The sequence below is a fragment of the Lontra canadensis genome, unplaced genomic scaffold, assembly GCF_010015895.1.
Source record: "Lontra canadensis isolate GAN:19392208 unplaced genomic scaffold, GSC_riverotter_1.0 scaffold219, whole genome shotgun sequence".
NCBI lineage: Eukaryota > Metazoa > Chordata > Mammalia > Carnivora > Mustelidae > Lontra > Lontra canadensis.
In genome coordinates this window covers 151319-176194 of record NW_022631213.1, presented here as the reverse complement: position 1 = coordinate 176194, position 24876 = coordinate 151319, and the positions used below count along the sequence as shown (strand labels likewise).

Sequence of the window (24876 nt, the reverse complement as noted above, 5' to 3'; positions counted from 1 at the left end):
TGTAGGGGTGCCTGGGTGGCTCAGTGGGTTAAAGCCTCTGCCTTCAGCTCAGGTCATGATCCCAGGGTCCTGGGATCGAGCCCCACATCGGGTTCTCTGCTCAATGGGGAGCCTGCTTCCTCCTCTCTCTCTGCCTGCCTCTCTGCCTACTTGTGAACTCTGTCTGTCAAATAAATAAATTTTTAAAAAATTTAAAAAATAAAGTTTAAACTGTAGAGAGGGGCGCCTGGCGGGCTCAGTTGGTAGAGCACGTGACTCTTAATTTCAGGGTTGTAGGTTCAAGCCCCATGTTGGGCACGGAGCCTACTTAAAAAAAAAAAAATTAAAATATTTAAAAATAAGTAAATAAAAGTTTAAAATTTTAGCTGGAGGTTTTTTGTTTTTGTTTTTGTTTTTGGTCCCTTTAAGGTCGTAGTCTTCAGAATTCTTTCTGTGATGATGCTGCCAAGGTGATATGGTTCAATTTATTTATTCTCAAATTAAAAGAATTTTTAAAATTTTTTTCTTTTCTTTTTTAAAGATTTTATTTATTTGTCAGAGAGAGAGAGCACAAGCAGGGGGTGGGGGAACGGCATGCAGAGGAAGAAGCAGGCTCCCTGCTGAGCAAGGAGCCCAAGGCGGAACTCAATCCCAGCACCCTGGGATCATGACCTGAGTTGAAAGCAGATGCTCAACCAACTGAGCCACCCAGGTGTCCCCAAAATTTCTTTTATTTTTTTGATTAGGTAGTGGAATTACACGATTCAAAGTACACACAGAGGAATCTTAAAGTACATGTAGTCTTCTTTCTGTCCTTCCCTCAACTTCTTTCCCATTTTTATTGTTTTCTTGTTTATTCTAGTAGTGCTTCTTTTTGCAAATATAAGCAAATGCACTTTTCTTATTTGCTCTCCACCCTCACTGTCTCCCATACAAAACATAGCATATTACGTGCAACTGTTCTGCACTTTGCTTTTTTTCCACTTAACAAAATATACTGGAAATCTTTCTACATCAATGCATAGAGCAACTGGTGATTTTAAGAGTCAAGCAGAATGTTTTATTAACTTGGACCAGCACACAAACCAGAATGTGTTTATAATATAAAATTTCTGGGGGCGCCGAGGTGGCTCGGTCAGTTGGGTGTCCGACTCTTGGTTTTGGCTCAGGTCATGATCTCAGGGTGGTGGGATCGAGTCCCACATGGGACTCCAAGCTCAACACGGAGTCTGTTTGAGATTCTTTCCACTCCACCCTCTCGCTCCCCCTCTGCTCCTTACCCTGCTCATGCTCTCTCTCTCAAATAAATTAATATAAAAATTTTTTAAAAAGTCTTTATAAAATTTCTGATCAGATACCTTTAACGTGTATAGCTATTCCCAAACTTATTTCTCAGTCTTTTTAAAAAAACTGGCAATATATACACAAATTATAACTTAATTTATACAATTATCTAGAGCTCATATATGTGTATATTTAATATTTTTATTCAATCCATAACTATAGATAAATTTATCTACCCATAAATCACCAATGCCATCAAAACACAAGGGCCCTTCTTTTTAACCTTAACCACAATACCCTTATCACAACCAAAAACTTTAAGAGTGACTCCTAATATCATCAAATGTCCAGTCAGTTGTTGAGTCCCCAGTTGTCTCCTAGGGGCCATAATTGTTGTTTTTTAAACCTTTTTAAAAAACTATGATCCAGATAAGGTCTGCGCACTGTGGTTAATATGTGTTTTATTTATTTGTTTGTTTGTTGGTTTGTTTGTTTGAGAGAAAGAGCCCGAGTGGGGTGAGGAGGGTTAAAGAGAAAGGGAGAGAAGGAATACAAGCAGACTCCCTGTTGAGCATGGAGCAGATGCAGGGCTCGATCTCACGTCCCTGAGATCACAACCCGAGCGAAAATCAAGAGTTGGCCACTTAACCAACTGAGCCACCCAGGAACCCCAGTTAATATGTCTTTTAAAGTATTTTAGGGGGTGCCAGGCTGGTTCCATTGGAAGTGTGAGACTCTTGATCTTGTGGCCGTGAGTTCAAGCCCCATGTTGGGTGTCGAGATTACTAAAAAAATAGATAAGTAAACTTTAAAAAAAGATCTTTCAAACTACAGGTTTTCCTCTTTCCCCTTTGTCCCTTTACAATTATTTTGGTGAAGAAAATGGGGTGTGTTTGTTCCTCAGAATTTCTTGCAGTCTCAATTTTGCTGATCACTTCACTGTTATGTGGTTTAACATGTTTCCCTACCCTCTGCATTTTCTGTGAACTGATAGTTATATTTTGAGGTCTGATCACATTCAAGTTCATTATTTGAGGCCAGACTGATTCGTAGGTGGTGGTGGTATTTTCCATAAGAAGCACATATGGTTCAGTTGTTTCTTTTTTGTGGTGTTTGCAGCCACTGATGCCCAATGCCTAGATCCATTAGTTTATTCATAGTTCATTTATTTGTTTGTTCATTTTGTTGTGGTAAAATATATGTAACATAAAGTTTATCATTTAAACCATTTTCAATTGTACAGCTCAGAAGCGATAAGTGTGTTCACACTGTTGCACAACCATCATCACCATCCATCTGCAGAACCTTTATCATCTTCCCAAATTGAAACTCGGTACCCATGAAATAATAACTTTCCATTTCCCCTCTCCTCAGCCCCTGGCCGCCGCCATTCTACTTCCTGTCTCTATGTACGTGGCTGTTCTAAATCCCCCATATAAATGAAAATAAACAATATTTTTCCTTTTGTGACTGGCTTATTTCACTTAGCATAATGTCTTCAAGATTCACCCATATTTTGTAATGCATCAGGATCTCCCAACTTTTTAAGGCTAACTAAAATTCCATTGTATGTAAATATCATGTTTTGTTTATCCATTCATCCATGGGATGGACACTTGCAGACATGGTGATGTTTCCTAATGAATTCAATCTAAAATTACAAGGCAGAGGCGCCTGGGTGGCTCAGCATTAAGTGTCTGCCTTTGGCTCAGGTCATGATACCAGGGTCCTGGGATCGAGCCCTGCATCATGCTCCCTGCTCAGTGGAGAGCCTACTTCTCCCTCTCCCACTCCCCTTGCTTGTGTTCCCTCTCTCACTATGTCTCTCTCTGTCAAACAAACAAATAAAATCTTTAAAATAAAATAAAATTACAGGGCGCCTGGGTGGCTCAGTGGGTTAAGCCGCTGCCTTCGGCTCAGGTCATGATCTCAGGGTCCTGGGATCGAGTCCCGCATCGGGCTCTCTGCTCAGCAGGGAGCCTGCTTCCTCCTCTCTCTCTGCCTGCCTCTCTGCCTACTTGTGATCTCTCTCTGTCAAATAAATAAATAAAATCTTAAAAAAAAAAAATAAAAAATAAAATAAAATAAAATAAAATAAAATAAAATTACAAGCAAAGCAGTGCCAATATACGAAACATATACTGCAGCAAAATCATCAAAGTTGTTGAATCACAGGCAATGTCAAGCTGCTGTATATACTTCTTTGTGCTATCAAAAGTTAAAACAAAAAGCAAGATCCCCATTCCCACATGGATTTGCAGCACACATATTTTCTGAGCTCGAACTACAGCTCCAGCAGTGTTTTTCAAACCTCGATACAGTGCAAAGAAAATTTCTGTATTTCATTTAATTGTGCAATTGAGAAGTTTCCACCTAACCTTCATTTGGATGTGATTAATCTATAAAGTAATGACATGATAAAAGGCAAATCTCAAGGGAAGAATATAAAAGAATTCTATAAATGCCTTTCAGGTGATGAATACGCTCAATTAAAATTACATGGTATTGGATTAATAACAGTATTTGGCAGTACTATCTGTATGAAGACATTTTCAAAGACAAAATACAAGAAGTCCCATCACAGATCAGCATTAACAAATAAACGTTTGCAATTGATTTTGATGACAGGGAACACCAACTTTGTATCTCAATTAAGCAGATGTATATTATAAAAAAAATTGTACTCAATCATTATACTTTGAGTTTTGTCAATAAAAAATTGTGGAAATTTGTTTTAATTTTTATACACTTATATAATACCTTTGATTTTGCTTCTTGACATGCAAAGCCTAAAATTACTATCTGATCTTTTATAGCGTAAGTTTGCTAACCCCTGGTGTAGAAAAACTCTGGACAAGTACAACCAGCTGCTTCTAGCCATTCAAATAAAACCCTTGATCCACTCCTAAGTTCTTCTACTCCTGTCTTCCACTCAGTAAATGGCCTCTTATTCAATTACTCAAGCCAAAACTCTAGCAGTCTTGCTTGATTTTTTACTTTCCCACAATCCTTGTATTAATCTGTTAGAATGTCCTGTGTCAGTCCTACCTCCAATATAATAGCTTTAATCCATCTACTTCTCTCCATATCTGCTGCTTTTATCCACCTCTTGGCTGCCCTACTGATGTAGTCTAATTGGTCTCCCCGTTTCCACTCTTGCCCCCTAATGATCCATATTCCCTCTGTAGCTAGAGGAATCTCTTTGAAATGTTAAAAGATCATTGCTCCCCTACTTTAAACTCTTACTGCCTTCCCATTGCATTTTGAATGAAATCCAAATGCTTTAACAGGATCTGAAAGGCTCTATATAACCCAGCCCCAACCCACCTCTTCAATCACATCTGCAATGGACTGAATGTTTGTATTCCCCCAAAATTCATACATTTGAAATCCTAACCCTGACTGTGAAAGTATTAGGAGGGGTGGCTTTGGGGAGGTGATTATGTCATGAAGGTAGAGCCCCATGAATAGGATTAGTGCCCTCCTAGAGACCCAAAAGTCTTCCCTTCTCTTTCTACCATGTGAGGACACAGTAAGAAGATGACCATCTAGAAACCAGGAAGCAGATCCTCATGACACTCAATCTGTCGGCGCTTATTCTTGGATCTCCCAGTCTCCAGAACCGTGAGAAATAAATTTTTGTTGTTTATAAGCCACCTAGCCTATGGTATGGTTATAGCAGCCCCAATAGACAAAGACAACATCTCATTCCCAAGTCCGCTGGCTTTCCTGTCACACATACCAGTCTCATTTTCTTTCTTGGCCTTTGCATCTACTAAACACTGTACTAGAATCATCTCTGCTTCCCTACTTTGCATGTCTGGGTCTTCTCCTTTGGACACTAAATCAATGTGTACAGTGTGCCTTCCTTTTCTGTTATGCTCCACATTATGATCTGGTTTATTTTCCTTATAGGACTGGAATATAATCTTACGAAGGCAAGCCTTGTCCAGCATGCCTAAACAGCACCCACATATGATGGGTAATAGGGGATAGCTGGCACATACATATGGGAATGCCAAGGAAGTTTCATGATGCAGTGAAGTAAGAGCTACTCGGGCTACTGGGGCACATAGCAGAGGTCCTACCTTGGCCTAATGATCAACTTTCTAAAAGAAGTGATGCTTCAGCTGGTATCTGAAGAGAGTAGGAATTAGCCCACTGAAGACTATTTCTAGATAGGTAAACATCGAGGCACAGAGATGAGCATGAGGGGCAAAAAATGCAGAGGCCCAAGGGAGACATGAGCGGCAAGAGTGAAGTAATTGGGAGCAGATCTTTGGACTTCACCCAAGAGCAGGAGGGAGCAAATGAAAGGTTTTAGAGAGCTAGTGAAACAGCACTTTATGCTTTAGAAAGATGCCCATGGTGTGCGGAGACAGAGAGGGAAGCAAGACGGAAGATTGCAGTGGTAGTAGCGGGAACGAAAGAATGCATCAGTTTGAAATATTTAGGAGCTAAGATTGGTAGGATAGGTATGGGAGGTGAGATACGTGCCCAAGAACGCTCCCAGCTTCCAGTCTTAGGCATTTGGGTGGATGGTGGAACTTTTACTAAATCTGGAAACAATGGAAGCAGCTGGCTGGAGACAGGTACAGTATTTTAGACATATTGAGCTTGAGATGTCTATGAAGCACCTACATAGCTGGTGTATACAGCCATCTCTTAACGTGCCAATCCTGCTCCTTTCAACAGTGCTGGGTAAACAGCAGGCCCTACTGGGGTTTTTTTTTTGTTGTTGTAAGTAGTTCCACTCCCAGCATGGAGCCCAATGTGGAGTTTGAACTCATGACCCTGAGATCAAGACCTGAGCTGAGATCGAGAGTCGGACCCTTCAGCGACTGAGCCACTAAGGTGCCCCAGCAGGCCCTATTGTTGAAGGGTGGAAAGAAGGAGGAAATCTAAGTGGGTCTGGGGGGGGGCGGTTGTCAGGAAAACTGGAGATATAAAATTAAGGGTCATCAGTATTTAAATGGTTTAACTTAGAAAAGTGGATAAAAATCACCGAGGAGTGTATAAAGTTAGAAAAGGGTGAAAAGACCCCTGAAGAACTCTAGCATTTATGAGAAAGGTAGTAACATTTCCCCTTTAGTTGAAAATATTTTTCCGTTTATATATGTGCCCTCAGTGAGAATACTGATCCCAGTAAAGGTGTGGGGAACTAACAGTTTCACTCATAATAACAGTTAACATTTATCGAGTTTACTGAGGGCAAGGCACCATTCTAAGCATTTTACATGTACTAACTCTTACAGACCTGTGAGCAAGATTAAGTGTGAACAAGGAACTCCAGACAGAGAGTGAAGATGCTGGACGGAGGGGACAATTAAAAGAGCAAGCGCTCTGGGAAGGGAGCTAGCCTTGGTAGAAGGAGTGACCTCTCTTCCACTATAAGGAGGAAAGGACAGAGGCAAAAAGGTACACCTTTAAATTTGTTTAAATCTTTTTAAAAACTGGTTGATTGGAGTTTATTTTCCACTTTGTGCAAGGCGTTATGTTTACAGGTGTCAGGAAGGCTTGTGTGTGGCTTGGATAATAAAGAGTGGGTTTCTCTCAACTTCCTTTTTGGTGTTTCGCTGTTTTGTTATAAAAGAACCCAACTGCTTCTGCTCGCTGTTGCCTGCCTAGTCTATGGGGAGGGGTGGGGCTCTGATGAGCCTAGCACCTCCTGAAGTCGGGTAGCTGGTGCTGGCCACTCAAAGCTGGTGCTGGGTGCTGGCTTTGACAGACTGACCACCAGGCTGCTTCCAGAGCTAAGTCACAAATGATCGTGCTGCTGGAGGCCTGGAAGATTCCAAGCAATCTGAGGACTCCAGCACTGTAGCCAGGGGTGGGAAAATGGACTTCCCAAAAGAGAAGTTTCCCCACCAGTGACCCGGGTTGGCTCTGGGGAGACTGGAGTAGTTAGGGATGGTTTCCCCAAGATACTCTGCACTTCCGCAGAAGCTGTTACTGGAAGTGGAACCTAGGTGGCGTGGGTAATAGTGTGGGTTGTCATAAGCAAGCCATTGGAGGGCAAGGCTGCCATACTGTTGTTTTTGGGCTAGTGGGAATATCTGCATGGCCCCTCACAAGCCTGGGCATACCAAATCCTGGGTCACAGAGCCCATTTTTTGAGGACTGAGATGGGGCACCAGGTGTAAATCCAGGTCTTTCATAGTGCAACCTGTTTTCTGTTTAATTGCTAATAACTTCAAAACAAAACCAAAACTCTGACGTGGTATTTTAATTGGCTTACAGTAGAAATTACAAAGCACTATGGGGATTAAGGAAAGGCAAGAAGTAATTCTGCCTTAAATTCAGAGGGCAGAGGGTGAGGTTGGGCAGGTTCACCATTTCTTGAGCATCTATTAAGTGCCAGATATATCGGAGGCTTTAAGGATCCCAAGATGGGCAACATGTGAAGATTGGGTGTTCCTGTGGGATGGCTAGCTCCATTCTCTACCCTTCTATCCCAGGACTTCAAGGCCTTCCCCTTAAGGATTACATGCCCATTTTATTGCCCTGGTGGAATACGCCAGGGTGCTCTGGCCAGAGGACAGACCTGGGACAGAGGGAGAGGGAGAGAATCTCAAGCAGACTCTGTGCTGAACCCCATGTGGGACTTGATCTCACGACTCTGAGATCATGATCCGGGCCAAAACCAAGAGTCGGACTCTCAAATGACTGAGCCACCCAGGTGCTCCTCTCTCCTGGGAAATTTTATCTTAAGTGACACAAGAAATAGGAATGACTAGATCATCATCACAAAACATATGACCAGAAAAGATTCCCCAGGAGTTCCTGCTCCCTGGACCCCAAGAGCTTATCCTTACCAAGGTCTTAACCTTCCAAAGGCTGGTCCTTTACCCTTTCCTTTCATTTAAGGAGCATACTTCCATATAAAGGAAGTACATAAGCATACTTTCCCACATACCTCCATAGATTCCTGCTTTGATAAGGTTAGTCAGAGCCAGCTTCCCTTGCTTGTAACCAAAGGATCCTGCTCAATGATAGATAGGCTCACCTCACTTTATCATGCTTCCCTTTAATGCACTTTGCAGATATTGCAGGGGTTTTGTTTGTTTTTTGTGGGTTTGTTTTTTTTTTTTTTTTTTTTTTGCTTTTTGCTTTTTAACAAACTAAAGGCTTATAACATGTCTCTTGAAGGTCTGCAACGGAAGGTCTGGAGCAAGTCTACTGGCACCATTCTTCCAACATTTGCTCACTTTGTGTCAGTGTATTACATTTTGGAAATCTTTCAATTTTTCAAACTTTCTCATTATTAATATATTTGTTATGGTGATCTGTGATAACTACTTGTTGAGAGCTCAGATGATTGTATTTTTTAGCAATAAAGCATTTTTTTAAGATAGATTTTTTTTCTTTTATAAGTAGGCTCCATGCCGTGTGGAGCCCAGTGGAGGGCTTGAATTAACCACCCTGAGATCAACACCAAAGCTGAGATCAAGAATCCAATGCTTAACTGACTGAACCACCTAGGTGTCCTGTGGTATATACATTTTCTTTATGGTTATAATGCTACTGCACACTTAATAGGCTATTATAAAAACCTAACTTCTATATGCCCTGAGAAGCTAAACAATTCATTTGACTAGCTCTGTTGCAGTGGACTGGACCTGTAGTATCTCTGAGCTGTGTCTGTAGCCACCCACGGAACGTGTGCCAAAAGAATGGCAGGTGGATGTGATGTGGTAGCCCTGACCCCTTTCCCAATGTGTTTACAGTCCTTACCACAGGGATGGTACCAGGGCATGGCTCTTTAGAGAGGCTGACAGATTCACCGTCACAGCCATAAAGTCACATTTTCAGCCTCTTCTGGGTGCCATACGTAACAACTTTTAATGAACATGCTTTGGGGAAAGCTATGAATCCTGGCCCTAGGTATGACTTCGACTCATGTCCACTCACGTTCACCCACCCACATTGTTGCTATGCTCTGGTACACAGAGATCTTTGTGAAACCTTTGCTGGCTTATAAGGGCTTCTCTTGGCTTCCTTTATACCACTACAGTAGCCTGTACTAATGGACTTACCATACCACAACGTCATTGTTTGTCTAGCTTTGGTAGTGACTGTGAACTTTTTGAGGTTGGAGTATAACAGGGTCTAGCATAGTGCATCACACTTAACGTTTATAGAACAAACCAAACAACAACTAAACATACACAAAACATAAAGCCAGGGAAGACTATAGGTAAAGATCATGTGAACCAACTCCTTTAAAAAATAAAAAAGACAGAGAAGCAATCTGGAGATCCAGATCACCCCACGAAAAAAAACAAAAACCAGTTCATACGCTGAAAGACAAGGTAACTTACCTGAGATCATTCAGTGGCAGGTCAGGGCCTAGAATCTGGCCCACTGACATCCAGGACAGTGTTCTCTGCACCAATGTAAAACCATCCCATTCTTCCCCCCAAATCATAACCCTGCTGCATAAGGAACATATCCAAGTCTTTGCAACTGTTTTCAGGCTCTCTCTCCCACATAAATTACTCGATCCAGTCTATTGCCAGCTTAGGTTTCAGGGCAAAGTTTATTTAAAGAAATTAAGTAACCTGTGACAATCTCCCCATTCCAATATCTATTTTTCTATCTCTCAACAAAGGGCCCATCATGAGTGAGTGGGATGGAAAGGAAGAGGGTGTGGTCCTACTGTACAGTTACTCTTCAGCCTTCTGTATGTGCTGTCCCAACCTCGGACAACAGCCACTTGTTCAATAGTGGTGCTACCCTGAGAGCATTTTAGGTCAGTGGCCGTCTCCTGAGTTCATTGGTCACACTCCAATCACTGTGATCAATATAGGGGTGATTAGTGGTAGACAAAGGTAAACAAGAGGCACAGGCTGTTGAAGGAACATCCTCTATTAAAAAGAGGGTTCTAAGAATGACACATGGAATGCTCAATTTGTTAAAGTGCTCAACTACAACACTAAAAACAGAAGTGTTGGGAAGGTGCAGAGCAAGTTATGATCGGAGAAGCCTCTGGAAAGAGTGAACAAAAGAAAGTACTCTTTCTTTTTAAGAGTACTTAAAAAGAACTCTGCCTACGTCATTTCAGCAATGACAAGGGAAAGGAGAGCATAGAGCTTATTAGTTTTGGAATTATTAGACCTTGGAATCAAACGTCCCTACAAGGGAGACCAGCTCCTCTAATACCACATGGAGACCAAAACGAAACATTTATCATTACATCTTTTTGCTCTAACTCTTCTCTCACCAAACAAACTTCTAATCTGAAGTCTGGTTTCCTCCATAATAAGGTCGATTATGGGCAAGTGATCAATTTATGTATGCCCTGTAAACTACCTTCCAATGGGGTGGTTAGCAAAAACCTGGAGATGAGAAATAGGACTTCCCAAATCTGCCAGGTTGACACCCCCACTTAAGAACAAGATATCCAGATTGTACCTATTTTCTTGGCATGATTACAAGATCCAGGAGAGGGGTGCGACGGTTGTGAGGGGAAAGTATCCAACAGCAGCAGTGGCTCTCTTATCCTAGAAATTAGTGTACAGCCTCAGCAGTCAGTTGTAAGTCCAGTGAGCAGTGGCCCAACCCTGGCCCTTGCATAGGTCCCGATGGCGAAGGAAACAGGCGTGGACTCGGAACCGACGGCCGCAATGGGGGCAAGCATGCAGGGCTCCAGCATGGGTCTTCATATGCTCTGTGAGATGGTGCTTCAGCTTGAAGCGCTTATTGCAGATGCCACAGCCAAAGGGCCGAAGGCTGAAGGTCAGCATGATGTGCCGGTCACGCTTCGGCTTCACGGCAAACCGCTTCCCACACAAGCAACCAAAGCGTTTTCCATCAGCAGGGGGTGTACCTCCTAACTTGACAGGCCCGTGCACAGCCTGCCCTGCACCCCCAGGTCCCCCACCCCCTGACAGGATTTCATTACCATGAAGATCTACTGGTTTCCAGGATGGACCTCCTCCTCCTCCGTATGTCCCTCCTGTTCCTGAGGGCAGCAAGAACCCTAGCTGTCCATTCCCTTCAGTGTCCCCTCCAGGAAACACTTTGGTCTCTTCCTTTGTTCCTCCAGACTGAGTTCCACCCCCTGATACCTCTTCTTTAGGCTCAGAGGGTTCCTGCTTAATGTAGAAGACTTTGGGGGGCAGTGCAGTGTGAGGGGCAGGGGGCTCAAGTGGTGCACTCTCACCTTCTGAAACCCTGCGGGGAGTAGTGGATATGGGCAATGGGTGGGATCCATGAGGACAAGGAAAAGCCCCTGATACTCTCTGAGGCTGAGGTGTCTGAGAGGGCGCTGCGGACCCCTGGTCCTCCTCCTCCTCATCTTCTTCCTCCTCCTCCTCCTCCTCTTCCTCTTCTTCAACTTGAATCTGTAACACGTCTCCCAGTTCACTCCCCTCCCCTAAAACAGGGCTCTCAGTAGAGGTGGAAGACTGCACGGGGGTCTGGAAAGGGGAAGAGCGAATGCACCAGCCTCCTGGAGAGGATGTGGTGGAAAGAAGTGTGTGGTAAGAAGCCGCCCCACGGGTTGGAATTCCACCACCTGAGGTTTCAAGTTCTCTAAGAATCTCTGAGCACTGATCGACTACTTGCCACATCTGGAGGCCACTGGCCACAAGGAGGTGGGCAGGGAGAGCATCCAGTGGCAGACGGAGGCGTCCTGAATAAATAAGCTGCAGCAGCCCCTCGAAGGCATCGGCTTCAATGACGCTAGGCAGAGTGAGACGTGGCGCATCCCCCAGAAGAAGTTTGTCATGGAAGTAAGGAGAGGCAGCGGCCAGCACTGCTTTGTGAGCCCTAAGTTCCCGACCCTGCACCAAGAGGGACACATCACAGAACTTTCCCTCTAGCCTGTGGCGGTTCAGGGCTTCCAGCAGCACTGAGCTATGCTGCGGGAACTCAATCTGGATGGTCCGTGGGGCCGGGCTGCAGGTCGGGGAGGGGGGTACAGGGGGCACAGGCGTCGCGGTATCCATACGGCCGCTTCAGAAAGAGCGAGATCCCAGAGGGCCGGATACAGGAGACGAAGGGCTGGGGGCGGACCCCCTCGCGGGATGAAGGCTGTGGAGGAAAGAGATGGGGTCACAGAAGCTCTGGGTAAGGACAACTACGTCTCCTCACACAACACCCGCCTCCCCAACCCAACCGGCGGAAACTTTTCAGTCAGTGGTAGTTTCTGCACATCAGTCCCGCGCACTCCCCCACCAAGAAAAGAAAAACGAAACAACCACAAAAGACCAACCTGGGTTTCACTTCCTGGGCCTGTGGAGAAAGATGAGGTCCTTCGAGCCACGCGCCTGACCTCGCCGGCCCCCGACCGCTAGCGCCCGCCGCTACACTCCTCACGGTGCCCAGAGGTGCCCTTCTCTCCCAGGAAGCCGCGGCCGCCGGGAGAGCGTGAGCACCGGCCGGGAAGCCCTTCCCGCCGCCACGCCCCCGCCGGTACACACGCGGCACAGGGTCGCAGCGCGTCCGCGGTCACTGCTCAGTCCCAGGCCGGAAGCCTCCGCCTTCCCACCGGACGCCAACGCCAGGTGTGGTGGGCGTTGCCAGAGTCGCAGCCAATCGGAAGGCAGTGGCCTACAAGCCTCGTGTTGATTGGTTGCGAGGGCGAGAAGTTGGTGATGATAGGAGGTCTTTGGCCCCCGCGCGGGCGGATGGTGAGGCAGCGCCTGCGGGAGGACCGAGGGCCAGTCCACCGGAGACCGTAGCCCGGAAGGAGGGGGCGACCCCTAAACCCCGCGGGTGATTAAATGTAGCGCCCGTCCCCAGCTAGGTGCTGAGAAGGAGAGATTAAGTGGGCATCTATTGTGTGGGCCGGCCATGGTCCACGTCACCTCGTATCCTTCCCCATCCCTGCAAGGTAGGTATTGCCGCACTCAGTTTCCTCGGGAGAAACCGAGGCTGGCATGTGACGGGCCTAGGATTAGAACTCAAGATTTGCTAAGAAACCAAGTTCTTTACCCCATTCCCTGAGGGAGCATTTTAACTAGCAATTAAATAAACCTTATATCTAGGTAATTAGTAAACATGTATGTATATGTGTGTACATATGTACTTGGAATTTTTCTTAATCAGATAATGTTCCTTGGCCTCTTTATTCATTCGGGTTAAGGTGAGAGCTAGATTGGGTAAGCTTGGCCAGTGCACAACCCCCTGCTCAAAAACAGAATAAATCTGATAAATCGCTGGGTCCGGAGAATTATATTCTGGAGGAGGCTTTGGCATCGTGCAGGGATATGGTTTCTCCCAGGCTGTCAGCTTCCTGTCAAAAAGCAGGACCCTGCTAGTCTTTCTGGAGGTCCCAGCTTAGGAAAAAGTCAGCACGGCGATAAAAGAACAATCTCCGTTTATTAAACATGATTTTTCTGTTTCACCACACACTCCAGAAAAAAAGGAAATGGGGCTGGGAGTGGAGAAAAAGGGATAGTGGGGGAGGACAGAGAAGGCTGGGAATGGGGTGGGATAGGGTGGGGAGGGAGAACGAGAAAACAAAATAAAACAGGTAGGAAGAGCATCTCCCTACCCTTAGGGTGATTGAGGGGGAGGGAAGCGTGGGGGGGGAGGGGGCCAGGAAGCTCTGTACAGAGGGGTTGCCCCCAGCCCACACACACACACCCCCAATATGTACAGTACAAACCCCAGATAATTACAACAGCCAAAGAGGAGGAAAGGGGGTCCAGGGGTAGGGTCTGAGGTTGGGAAAGCAAGGAAAGGGCACAGGGATAAAATTTCACATATTTACAACTTTTATATAAGTATAAATTTGGCCCCGGCTGGGTGTATATGTGTAGGGGGATGGGACTGAAGGGGAACTGTCCATACAAAAGAAAGAAGGGTGAAGTCTGGAAAGAGTCTCAATACCAAACGCAAGAAGGGATGAGGGGGCAAGGCTGGGTAGGGGACAGCAGTCAGGGAAGAGGGGGTGCCAAGGAGGGGCTTCTCCCCTCCCATGACCTACCCACCCTAAACCCCATCCATCCTACCTCCCCTATCCCGCCAGAGAGCTATGTACAGAGAAACACCGAAAAATTGTGGAGCTGGCGGGAGGGAGGGTGGTGGAGGGAGATTGGGGAGGGGGGAGGATGAGAGGGAAGCCCAGCCCTGTCCTACCTCCCCCGGGGGGACAGAGTCATGGGAGGGGGGCCCCCAACACCCCTCCTCCAACACAGGTCCCCCCACCCTGGGGGAGAGAGACATGGCTTTTCCTAGAGTAAGTTCCCCCCTCCCCCTGGGAGTAGAGACCAAGAAGAGAGAGGGGAGGGGCAAGGGGGGCTGTGTGTGTCAGGGTAGGGCAGATCAACTAGTCTGTCCTCCCTAACATACACACCCTCCTAGACCCTAACCCTCACCCAACCTCAATTCCACCCCACCCAACACACTGGGGGAGGGGGGGGCATAAGCCCCCTCACCCCGCTCTGGGACCAGCCAAGAGCAGATCAGGTGTGGGAGGAAGGGGAGACGACTCCCATTCCCCCCTTGCCGCCCCCTCCCTGCCCCGGTGGCCCCTCCACCCCATCTGGGTTCTGGGTGGGGAGGGAGTAAATTTAAGAGTAGTAGGAGGAGAAGGAGTTTGTGCGTGCTGAGCCCCCCCAGACGCTCCTGAGAAATCAAGGGGTAATAGGGCCCCCTCACCCGGGGTCCCCTCCCCATAACAAGGGGGACAGGGGAGGCCAAAATGGGGCGGTGGAGGGGAGTTAGATTGTCAGCTCTGGTTACTGCTAAAAAATCACCCTGAAGTTGAAAGTTTGGAGGTGCCACACCCCCACGGTGGGGGCGAGGGTCTGTCCCCCAGTGCTCAGGGGAACGATGAGGCAGAGGATGGGGATAGCACCCCGGAGTGAAGGGGTCTGTGTGGGGTAGGTGGTGTCCTGGGGCAAGGGTCCCTGGGGGTCACAGGGGGCAGCACCCCAACAGGAAGGAAAAGGGGACAGCTAAGGGTCCGCACTCTTCCCCCCTGGAAATGGTGCGGTGGGGGTGGGGGATTGGTGCCCCCCAAGGAGGCATTCAGGGAGGCAATCCCGCTGTCCCTCGGCGACATCCAGTCCTGGTGGTGGGTGCTGTTCCAGGGCAGGGTGCATGGGGAGGGAGAGGAAGGTCTATGATGCTGGGTGGGCTAGTGGTCTGCGGTGTTTCGGAACTCGCCGTTCTCGGTGATCTGCAGCCGGGGTGGGGGAGGCGGTGCTGGGGGGGCCAGGCCGTTCCAAGGTGGGGCCAGCGTCACACGCGGGTTTGTTGGACCCAAGGGGGGAAGCTGCCTCTCCTGCAAGACACCAAAGAGGAGAGCGCGGACTTATTGAGACGCTTCGCGGTGGCCTGGGTGCCAGCCCCCTTAGCCATGCCCCCCTCCATGACCAGCCCACTCCATAAATCATGTCCCCCTCCCTGCCCCCAGGACAACCCCTCCCACCCCCATCTTCCTGTTTTGTTTCTCACCTGAAGTAGAAGGTACATCTTCTGGGATCAGGGAGAAGAGAATCTCACCCCCTGACTCCTAACAGGCCTTCAACCCAGGGAGTCATACCAGGAAACCAGTTCAAAAGAAACGAGTTCCTATCTCACCCCCAACCTAACCCCTTGTATCTTCCCCTACCCAGCCTCCCTCCTCCTCTTGGAACCCCCTCCCAGTCCACCCCCAATCCAAGGTAGGAACTTTGTGTTAAGGGAACAAGGGGAGGCAGTACAGCAAAACCTCATTAATCCGAACCCCCGTGGATTTGGAGTTTTTTCATAATTTGAACAAAAACTGGGCTTGAATTTTCCTTCAGCTCTGAAGAAAGGGTGTGCTAAGCAAATCAATGGTGGGAACGTGTCTGTAGGAGGGTACCAGCCAACAGACTTTTGAATCCTATCTATTCATGAACGCGTGCTCCCTGAGGACCTCGAGTGGAAAAGCCCTGTTCATTGAGTCCTACTTAAGTGGATGTGTTTTGAAGACGTGCATTTCAATAGACACCGCCATTCCAATTCTGTCACTTGTTCAGAGTGGTCATCTTCTTGAATGTAACATTCCAAATCAGAGAGAGGTTTAACCGTACTGGGGGGGGGGGCAAGGGATTCAGGGAAGTGATGGGGGATGGTAAAAACCTTGTGGGAGGGCTGTCTCTCTCTTGTGCTACGGGAGCGTCTGCAGAGGCACAGCATGGCCCCATCTCTGTGACCCCAGGAAGCAGAACTGCTTCATTCCTTTCCACCCCCATGCTCCTTTCAATCCCTCTCCCTGGGATCCCAGTTAGAAGGAGAGGGGTACCAGACCCTACTCCCCACCCCAAACCAGCTAGCTCCTGCCTCCTGCCCTCAGCTCTGGCTTCTGTTCCTCTGCTGGGAGAGAAGCAAGCTGTCTATACTAACTACACTTCAGTCACTCACTTGGCTTTTTAAAATACAGGCACAAAATTAATTTTTAAGCCAATGGCTGCATTGCAGAGGGACCAAAACCTGAAAGTGATTCAGAAAGGGTCCTATTTATTTCCCGGGCCACGGGGCATTTAGGCCCGTTACGTGTAACCATATCTCTGTAGGATACAAAAACATCCCAAGTAGAGGCTCCCGGGTCAGGTCTCCCTTCCAAATCACAGAGCTCACCTCTTCAAAGGTCACCAAAACCCCAGCCTTGAGCAAAACCTCCCCCTTATCTTACTGAGCACCTCACACATTTTCCCAAAGTCAGCGAGAGAGGAAGTTTTGTATGGTAGGGGATCCTGAGTATGGTGGGAGAGCAGGGGAAGGGAACCTCAGATCCCCTCCTCTCTGCTGGCAGCAGAGCACAGGCATGCCCCCTACACCCCCATGGACCCAAATTTAGAAAGTAGATAAATGAGGGTGCCGTTATTCATTTTACAAAAGAATTCACTGCAGGAGTCCTTTAAATGGTGCGGTCCCCTGGTGCCTTCTAGCATCTGTTTACAGATCACTAACTACTTTGGCAGAGAGGCTGGGCAGGCAGAGAGTTAAAATTACAGTGTGAAGAGCCACTGCCCACTGCAGATCAATCCCACAGAAAAGAGAGCATCTCAGAAATGATGTCAGTGGCTGACAGGTTCCCATTTACTGGTTTTTAGGTAGGACTGTGCGTCCGGCAAGGCCACTGGGTGGCGGGAGAGGGGGAGTAAGCTCTGACAAGAAGAATAGAGATTATTTAACATGCTGTTCCTGGCATCTCTGCCTGGGAATCCACATGGCTACTGAGCCCATGATCTTATCTAGGAAGACGGCTCACCCCACTTCCAACTCCCACGCCACACAGGCCAGTCTGCATCCTAACATCTGTCAAGGCTCCGTTTTTGTTCCTTCTTGTTCCACTCACCCTGCCTAGAGTCCTGACATACCAACAGCATTCTTTCCAGTGCCCCTTCCCAAAGTCTTCCAGAGGTAGCCTACCCATTCCTAATTCCCACCAGTGGGACCCAGCAGGAGCTGCAGATGCCTTCTACCTCACAGATGTAAGGGAGGAGGAAGAGAGGAACAGGGGAGGGGTGGAGAACCAAGGTTAGGGAGGGAAGAGGAAACCCCCACCTACCTGCCGCAGTCAGCTCAGCCCCTCTAGCCAGGGTCCCCCAACCCATCATCACTGCCACCCCTTAACAAACCCCACCCCTAATGTCCCAACTCCCAAGGACGCTCTGGTGAAATGGGGGGTGACAGACATACACTGGAGAGGCAGAGGAAGAGGACTGAGAGGAGGCTGGGCGGTGGGTTTTGTCAAAGGAGATGGGGGGATGTGCTGGGCCTGTCCAGGGTAAAATGCTTAGAGTGGGTAGGGTGTCACTGAACAGTTCGGGGAGCAGCAGGAAGTGCTCTCTTTTGGCAGTGGCTTGGGAGATGGGTCTGTGCAGGACGTGTCAGGAGGGTAGGGTCTGTGGAGGTTCTCGGGTGTGGAGGGCAGTAGTTGGGGAGCGGGGGGGAGACGCTCCAGAGAGTCAGAGGGAAGTGGGCTTCACGACCAACCTGCAGTGGTCCGGAGTCACCTCCCCCTGTGTCCTCCGCCCGTGGTCAAAGCGGAACCAGGAGAATTACCTGATGAGGAGCTGCAGGGGGAGAGAGTGGGGTCACGGGGTCAGGAGCCTTGGCGGTCGTGGTGGGGAAGCCTGGCGGTCAGAGCAGAGGAAGGAGGAGCGTGGGTGGGAAAGTGAGCAGAATTGGGGAGAACAAGGGGTAAGGGTGCACAAGGGAGGTCCTAAAAGCTGGCTGAGAGGGCACCTGAGTGGCTCAGTGGGTTAAGCAACTGCCTTCGGTTCAGGTCATGATCCTGGAGTCCTGGGATTGAGTCCTGCATCGGGCTTCCTGCTTGGCAGGGAGTCTGCTTCTCCCTCTGACCTTTCTCCTCTCATTCTCTCTCAAGTAAGTAAATAAATAAAATCTTTTAACATAAATAAATAAATAAATAAATAAATAAATAAATAAATAAAAGCTGGCTGAGAAGAGAGGGAGGGCAGCAGGGAGCTAGAGAGCTGGACAGGTGTGAGGACCAGAGGGAGAGACAGGCCAGAGGCCTTCACTGGATTTAAATACTGAGGGAAGAAGGGCTTATGGGGTGGGAGGGGCCTTCAAGAGCTAAAGAGTCAGAACAGGAAGCTATTTCAGAGCTGCCCCGGGGACACAGGAAAATTGGGGAGCCAAGAGAACAGAGGTGATGGGCACCATTCAGAGCCTGAGAAGCTAGAACTCATACTCTATTCCAGCAAACTACAGCCTCTAGCCCTTCGGCCCAAGAAGAGCTCAGAGGAAGCTGAATTCCCTGATGTGAACAGGAGCAGGCACAGACGGGGCAGGGGTGCTGGGAACTGGGTGGGCTCTGGGGGCAGAGAGACTGAGGTTCTGGTGGATGTTCGGAGACCCAGACAGGAGTGGGAAAGATGGGGCAGGAAGGCACAGGGGTGGGGCTGACACTGCCAGGAGTGACAAAGGCACAGACGATGGGATGAAGATGGGGTCGTTGGTGGGGGGTGCTGCCAGGAGCAGCCAGTGGACAAACGGAGGACAGTGGGAGACAGATGGCGATGGGGCTGGGTGGCTGGTGCAGTGAGTGCACGAAGGACAGTGGGATGGATGGGGATGGGACACGGAGAAGATAAATGACATTGTAATTTCCACCTGAGCGTCGAGCAGCCTCTTCTTGGGTTCGGGCAGCGGCTCAGGCATGGCGGGGTGGTCCCGGCGCAGCTCCTCCTCCACCAGCATCAGCCTGAAGGGACGGGCTTCAGTGGGGTTAGTGGCGCGCACGGGCTTGGAGCCTGTCAGGGGAACTCCTGATCCTGGGGATCCCCTGTAGCTCTCTGGAAAAGCTTCTGGTGTCCTCCTCTGCCCTCAGAATCCTTCCATTGTTACAACCCAAAAGACTCCCTGTATTAACCTCCCTCTCAGGGACCCTCACATCTCCCTGCTAAGGACAGCTTTCTGGGCCTCAAAGACCTCGACCACCCAGACACCCCCGGGCCCTCCACCCTCTCATTCAGGACAATGCCCTCCCACAGCCCCTCTATGGCTGAAAGCCTGGCTTCTATGTCTCCCATTCCATCTCACTGAACATAGGACACCTCCAGTGCCTCTCTTGGGATGCCCATAGCCCAAGAGGGGTCTCTACAGTCATCATTTCCCATCACCTCCCTGCCTTTGATGAAGATTCTCAAGGTGATTTCTCATCAAGGATATCTGTTAGAGTAGGGTTTCAAAATAAGTTTCAAGTCAAGCTCTTTTCTTCTAACTGATCTTACTCAAAGCTACATTCAGAGTGGGTCAAAATGGGATTGGCTCTAGTTAGAGTGGGGCCTGGGGTCCCATCCACTTCTCAGGATAGCTGACCCCCTGGCTGAGACACCTTCTTTGGAGGCCAGGGCTTGACAGAGCTGTTGAAAATGTGCACATGCGAAAAGAAGCGTCATTCATTTTCTAATGGAACATCTTTTCAGGGCTGGAGAAGGTTTACCCAGGATAGGGATGGCTAGGGGCTACTCTGGTTAGGGATCTCCTCATGGGTTCGGGGAGAACATCATAGGCTTGATTGAGAATAACCAGTGGGGAGTCTTGGCCTAGGCTAGGGCCAGACACACAGTGATGGGACAGTAACAGGCACATTTTCTTAGGGGTTCAGAAGTTACTCTGTCAGGGGAGAAATCAGGATTTGGCACAGGGACATTTATGCACTAACTAGAGGTTTCTCCCCACTTGGTGACTGGTGAGTGAGTGGCAATCTCTGGGAGCAGGGTCATGGGCTTTCCTCCTGGTGTCCTGAGTTTGGGACTGGAGGCTGGAGAGGGAGCTCACTGGCTCTCTTCAGCCTTAGGCTCTCCCTTGCTACCCCTCCCCAGGCCGCCCCTCACCTGCCAATGATGCTTTTGATCTGCGAATCCTTCTCCACCTGTTGCTGCCTTAGCCTCTTCTCACTCTGCTCCAGTCGGGCCTGATACTGCATCAAGATTTTGCTGGTCTGCTCCTCCTGGGACAGCAGCCTCCGCTCATACTCTTCTAGCTTCCGGTTGGACATGTGCAGCCGTTCCTTCAGTGAGTGGATCTCTTCCTCATACTCCTTCACCTGCCCGCCGGGCACAAGACCCCGCACTGTGAGGGGTGCCTCACCCCGACCCCACAACCCAGTCTCTGTCCTTGCCTTCCATGCAGCCACTGCACAGTGAGGGACATCCCAGCGGCCTTCTCCAGTCCTTCCCCTGCCTGCTGATCATACCAGACATGGGGGCTTTTGAGAAGGCCCTTCCATGGGGCAAACTATATGGTCCCATACCCTGAGAAATGCATACCTGCCCTCACATGTAAATCTGGACATATGAGGGCCCACACAAGAACCTAGACAGACTCAAGGACACACCTTGAGTGACCGTACCCAGAAATTAAAGATTAAGGTGACTGCTCAATCTAACCAGAGCAGGGGGAGGGGGATACCCAGGAAGACAAGACATTGGATAAGGAGAGGCTATGTGGGATAACGGGTCTGGGCTTCAGAAAAGCCCAGGCCTCTGAGAATCTAGGACTGCATCTCTGTTGATAATGATCCTGGAATTCTGGGGCTAGAAGGGCATAGGAGAGCCATTTTATCTGCCCTGTTGGCTCTAGAGTCTGTAGCTGTGTATGCTACTCAATACAGCAGCCATTAGCTATGTGTGGCTCTTTAAAATATAAGTAAAACTAAACATTTCGTTCCTCAATAGCATCAGCCACATATGGCCAGTGGTTACCATACTGGATGGTGCAGATCACAGAACATTTCTCATTACTGCAGAAAATTCTACTGGACGGTCCCAGTCTGGAGCCTTCCTCAACAAAAATATCTCATCTGAGCCATAGAACAGAAAATATGATTTGAAAGAGTATTTGCTCATTCTCCAAAGAAGATACATACATAATCAACCCCATTCTAGACGTAAAGGAGAGATGTTATTTATGACCTCAGGTGGCTACCTTATGGCATTAAGGCTTAATTCTCTCATGGAACTTGCTACGCCAAATCCATCCAGATCAGTCCCAAACATTTTCCTATGCTCAAAGATCATAGCTCCTGAGAAACTTCTCTCTGCCTCCCCAAGTTGGGGTCCTACAGTCTTTACATCAACCTAATCCTACAGCCACCTTCTTCTTCAGAGTCCTTGGACCAACAGCTTCCCCAAGGAACTTTCTGCTAAGTTATCTGTGTGGGGCCCCAGAGCTCTTGTTGTCTTTTGCTCTGGGCCACCACCAGCTGAGAGTCTGGTCTCTGCACACATGGGCCAATAAGTACCACTTCCCAACACCGACCCTCTGTCACCTGAGTAAGGTGGGTAAGGTGGACATCATCTGTAGTACACCTATAACCTATCTGTCCCCACCCAGTTCAGCAGGTCACACCGCTGGTAGAGCAGCCCTCCCTTCCCTGGGTAGTTACAGATGCCAGGGCTTATGTTCTCCCTGGGGAGGAACACAGAAATAAGCTTTAACATAGACCATTTCTCCGCCAACAGCCTATGATGCGTATAAGCCACAAAATACAGTTGGAAATTGGCTTTCCAACAGACTGTGTATGCACAGCCTCCCCTAGAAGCCTGAAGGCTTCTCAGGAAAGGGGGATCAAATCTTTGTCTCTTCTTCCCCCTGTAACTACTTGACCCCCGGTGCTTCCCCTGTGCGTACTGGGAAGGTCAGCGTACCCTATCCAGTCGGCTCTCATCCATCGACTTTGAGTATTCCTTCAGCTTGTACTCTTCTCGCTCGATGTGGGCACTCTCGATGTCAGCGGACAGGTGAGGCATGTTGGAGACCCAGGCCACCGTCCGCTCGGAGGCTGGCATGGTGGGGTTCAGAGTGGATGGCGCCTGAGAATGCTGGGACGGGGCGAGGTGGGGGTAGAGAGGAAAGGTGGGAGAAGGCAGGGTGCATTTAGGAGAGAGTGCTGCCAAAGGAGATGACCATCCCAGTCTTGCTCCCCTGCTCTTGTGCTGATGCCCTTGTGAATGCTGTTTAATTATTTATCGTGTCTCCCCTCTGGAAATGTGAGCTCCACAAGGGCATAGCTTGGGTGGCGTTCACTGTCAAAGCCACGGTGCCCAGAACAAGACATGGCCATAGCAGGAGCTCTATATACAGCTAATGAATGAAAGAAGGTGAGAACAGTGTGACTTCAGACCCCAGACTATTCTGCCCCCCACTTCCCCAACCCATTTCCTCCTTCCCTTCCTGTCCCTCCCCCATCTGGCCTTCCTCCCACCCCCACGTACCTGCTTCGTGATGGAGGGCTTGAGCCCCCCACCCCCTCCGCCACCGCTGCCCCCGCTGCCCCCAATGCTGCCCTCTTTGCTGAGGCTCTGTTGCCGTGGACGGGTAGGGCCGTAACTTGGCTCCGGTGACTGCAACAGATTCCCACTGGATGGCCGGGGTTTCTGGGCCGCGCTAACGGTCAACTGCTGAGACTTGCCCCTCTGCAATGGAGGCGGCTGGCCCCCGCCACCCCCACCACTGCCCCCACCGCCACTCCCACCTCCAGGCCCTGAGGGGGCAGGCCTCTGGGGACCAATGGTGATCTGGGGAGGGGACAGCATGTGCTGCAGGTTGTCCTGGAGTGAGAGCTGCCGACGGGTGAAGTCAGTGCCAGAGGGTCCAAACTCATCACTGTAGCTGTGGCTGTGAAGGATGGAAGCGGCAGGGGGCTTGGGGACCCCTGAGGAGAGGTCCTCACTCTTGCTATAACCATGGAACGGGGCAAAGGTGTCCCCAGGGGGCTCTCCACCTCGGTGGTGGTGATGGTGGTGATGGTGGTGGTGGGAAGAAGGTGGGCCATGACCACCACCCCCTCCGTGGCCCCCTGGGGGGCCTGGCCCATCAGCAGCCATGTGGAAGAGAGGGTTCTGGAAGGAGAGGGGGATGCGCAGTTGCTGGGCAGGGACACCGTCCGTGGTGACACCCATCTGGCTGAGGCGCATGCCAGCCGCGGTAATGGACGAGCCGCTCCCCTGGGAGAGGCGTCCCGCGGGTGCAGGCCGCAGCCCCAAGGCCGCAGTCAGGGAAGCCTGGCTCGAGTGCAGCAGGTCCCCAACGGCCGCCAGGTTGGACACACTGCTGCTGTTGAGGCGGCCACCGGGCCCGTCGCCCTGCAAATCCAGCATGGAGACACTCTTGTTGACGCTCAGCATCTTCTGTTCCGGCTCTGTGATGTCCGAGCTGCTTGTGCAGTATGCCGGCGAAGAGCGGGCCAGGGGTGGACGGCTTACATAGAACAGGTCTTTACCCCCACCGGGGGGTGGTGGGGGTGGCTTTTCCTTGGTTGGGGAGGGGAGGCGAGCCATGTCCATAGAGCTGCGGGAAGGGAAAGGGGCATACGAGCAGGAGGTGAGGCCGTGGCCACTGGCAACTGAGCCTGCTGTGGGGTGGCACAGGTGTTAGGGTGAGAAGCGGGACCTGTAGGGAAGGGCGGGGAGCTGGTGGTGGCAGCTCTGGAGAGGGCCAGCAGGGAGCATGGGAGGGGATACATGGGAAAAAGGAAAGGAAGAGACCCCTCCAGGAAGGGAATGAGGCCTAGAGGAGGGGAGATGGGGGCACCAAAAGGAGGGATGAGGGGCAAGTCCGGGCAAATATGGAGGAGATGAGGGTGCATGGAGGAGAAGAGGAGAGGAGGAAGGTGAAGGCCACTGGAGTGGGAGGGGGGAGCAGAGAGGAGAGGAGAGGGGTACGGGGGAGGGGAGAGCCCCTCACCTGTTGAGGCCGCGAGCCATGAAGGACTGAAGGTCGATGGAGCTGGAGAGAGATGGGAAGAGGGGCGAGCACAGACAGAGAGAAGGAGAGAGGTGGGCAGAAGGCGTGGACGCATGGAAGGAGAGGTGGGAATGGTGGAATGGGTATGGCATCATGGAGGGAGACCGGGGCGGAGGGACAAGCAGGGCGGTCAGCAGAATAAGCAGCAGCCGAGGCCGCCGCATTGAAATGGATGCTGGGGCTCAGGAGGCCCTGCTAGGATCCCCACGTTACTTCCCCAGCGCTGGGTGGTAACTGAGGTCCGCTAGGTTCTGGTGGGGGCCGGGGTGGTACTTATTTACCGACCGGGCCAGAGACGGTTCAGTGTTTGGGTGCTACACGGCTGATCCAGCATGTGTGGCTGAACCTCGGCTCTGGGGCAGGCATGGGCCGGCAGAGGGGCTAGGCAAAGCAGAGCTCATGGCA

General features: G+C 49.8%; 2 protein-coding genes across 18 annotated transcripts in view; both read right to left on the bottom strand.

Annotated features, from left to right (window-relative positions):
• Positions 1-9773: 9773 nt before the first annotated feature.
• ZBTB9 (zinc finger and BTB domain containing 9) lies at positions 9774-12724 on the bottom strand. Its single transcript, XM_032849151.1, has 2 exons — positions 12482-12724; positions 9774-12300 (listed from the first exon to the last, which is right to left on the bottom strand). Exon 2 carries the CDS (start codon positions 12213-12215, stop codon positions 10794-10796), a length of 1422 nt encoding a protein of 473 aa, XP_032705042.1. The 5' UTR covers positions 12216-12300; positions 12482-12724; the 3' UTR covers positions 9774-10793.
• An 847-nt stretch (positions 12725-13571) lies between these two features.
• Positions 13572-24876, bottom strand: part of SYNGAP1 (synaptic Ras GTPase activating protein 1) — a 31717-nt gene continuing 20412 nt past the window's right edge. For 7 of the 17 annotated variants that reach the window (XM_032849157.1, XM_032849164.1, XM_032849173.1 and 4 more), the window contains 6 exons: positions 24412-24453; positions 22941-24015; positions 22374-22547; positions 20559-20770; positions 19330-19423; positions 13572-15502 (listed from right to left, as the gene is read on the bottom strand). In XM_032849157.1, the coding sequence (XP_032705048.1) occupies positions 15356-15502; positions 19330-19423; positions 20559-20770; positions 22374-22547; positions 22941-24015; positions 24412-24453 (1744 nt within the window). In that variant the 3' untranslated portion in view covers positions 13572-15355. Of the gene's footprint in view, positions 15503-18186; positions 18267-19329; positions 19437-20558; positions 20771-22373; positions 22548-22940; positions 24016-24411; positions 24454-24876 lie in introns of those variants that run through there. The other 10 variants (XM_032849163.1, XR_004381589.1, XM_032849158.1 and 7 more) reach the window with 10 other exon arrangements.

Bases quoted from the DNA above. Each gene is read 5' to 3' on its own strand.
- ZBTB9 (XM_032849151.1), bottom strand. From the start codon at position 12,215: ATGGATACCGCGACGCCTGTGCCCCCTGTACCCCCCTCCCCGACCTGC.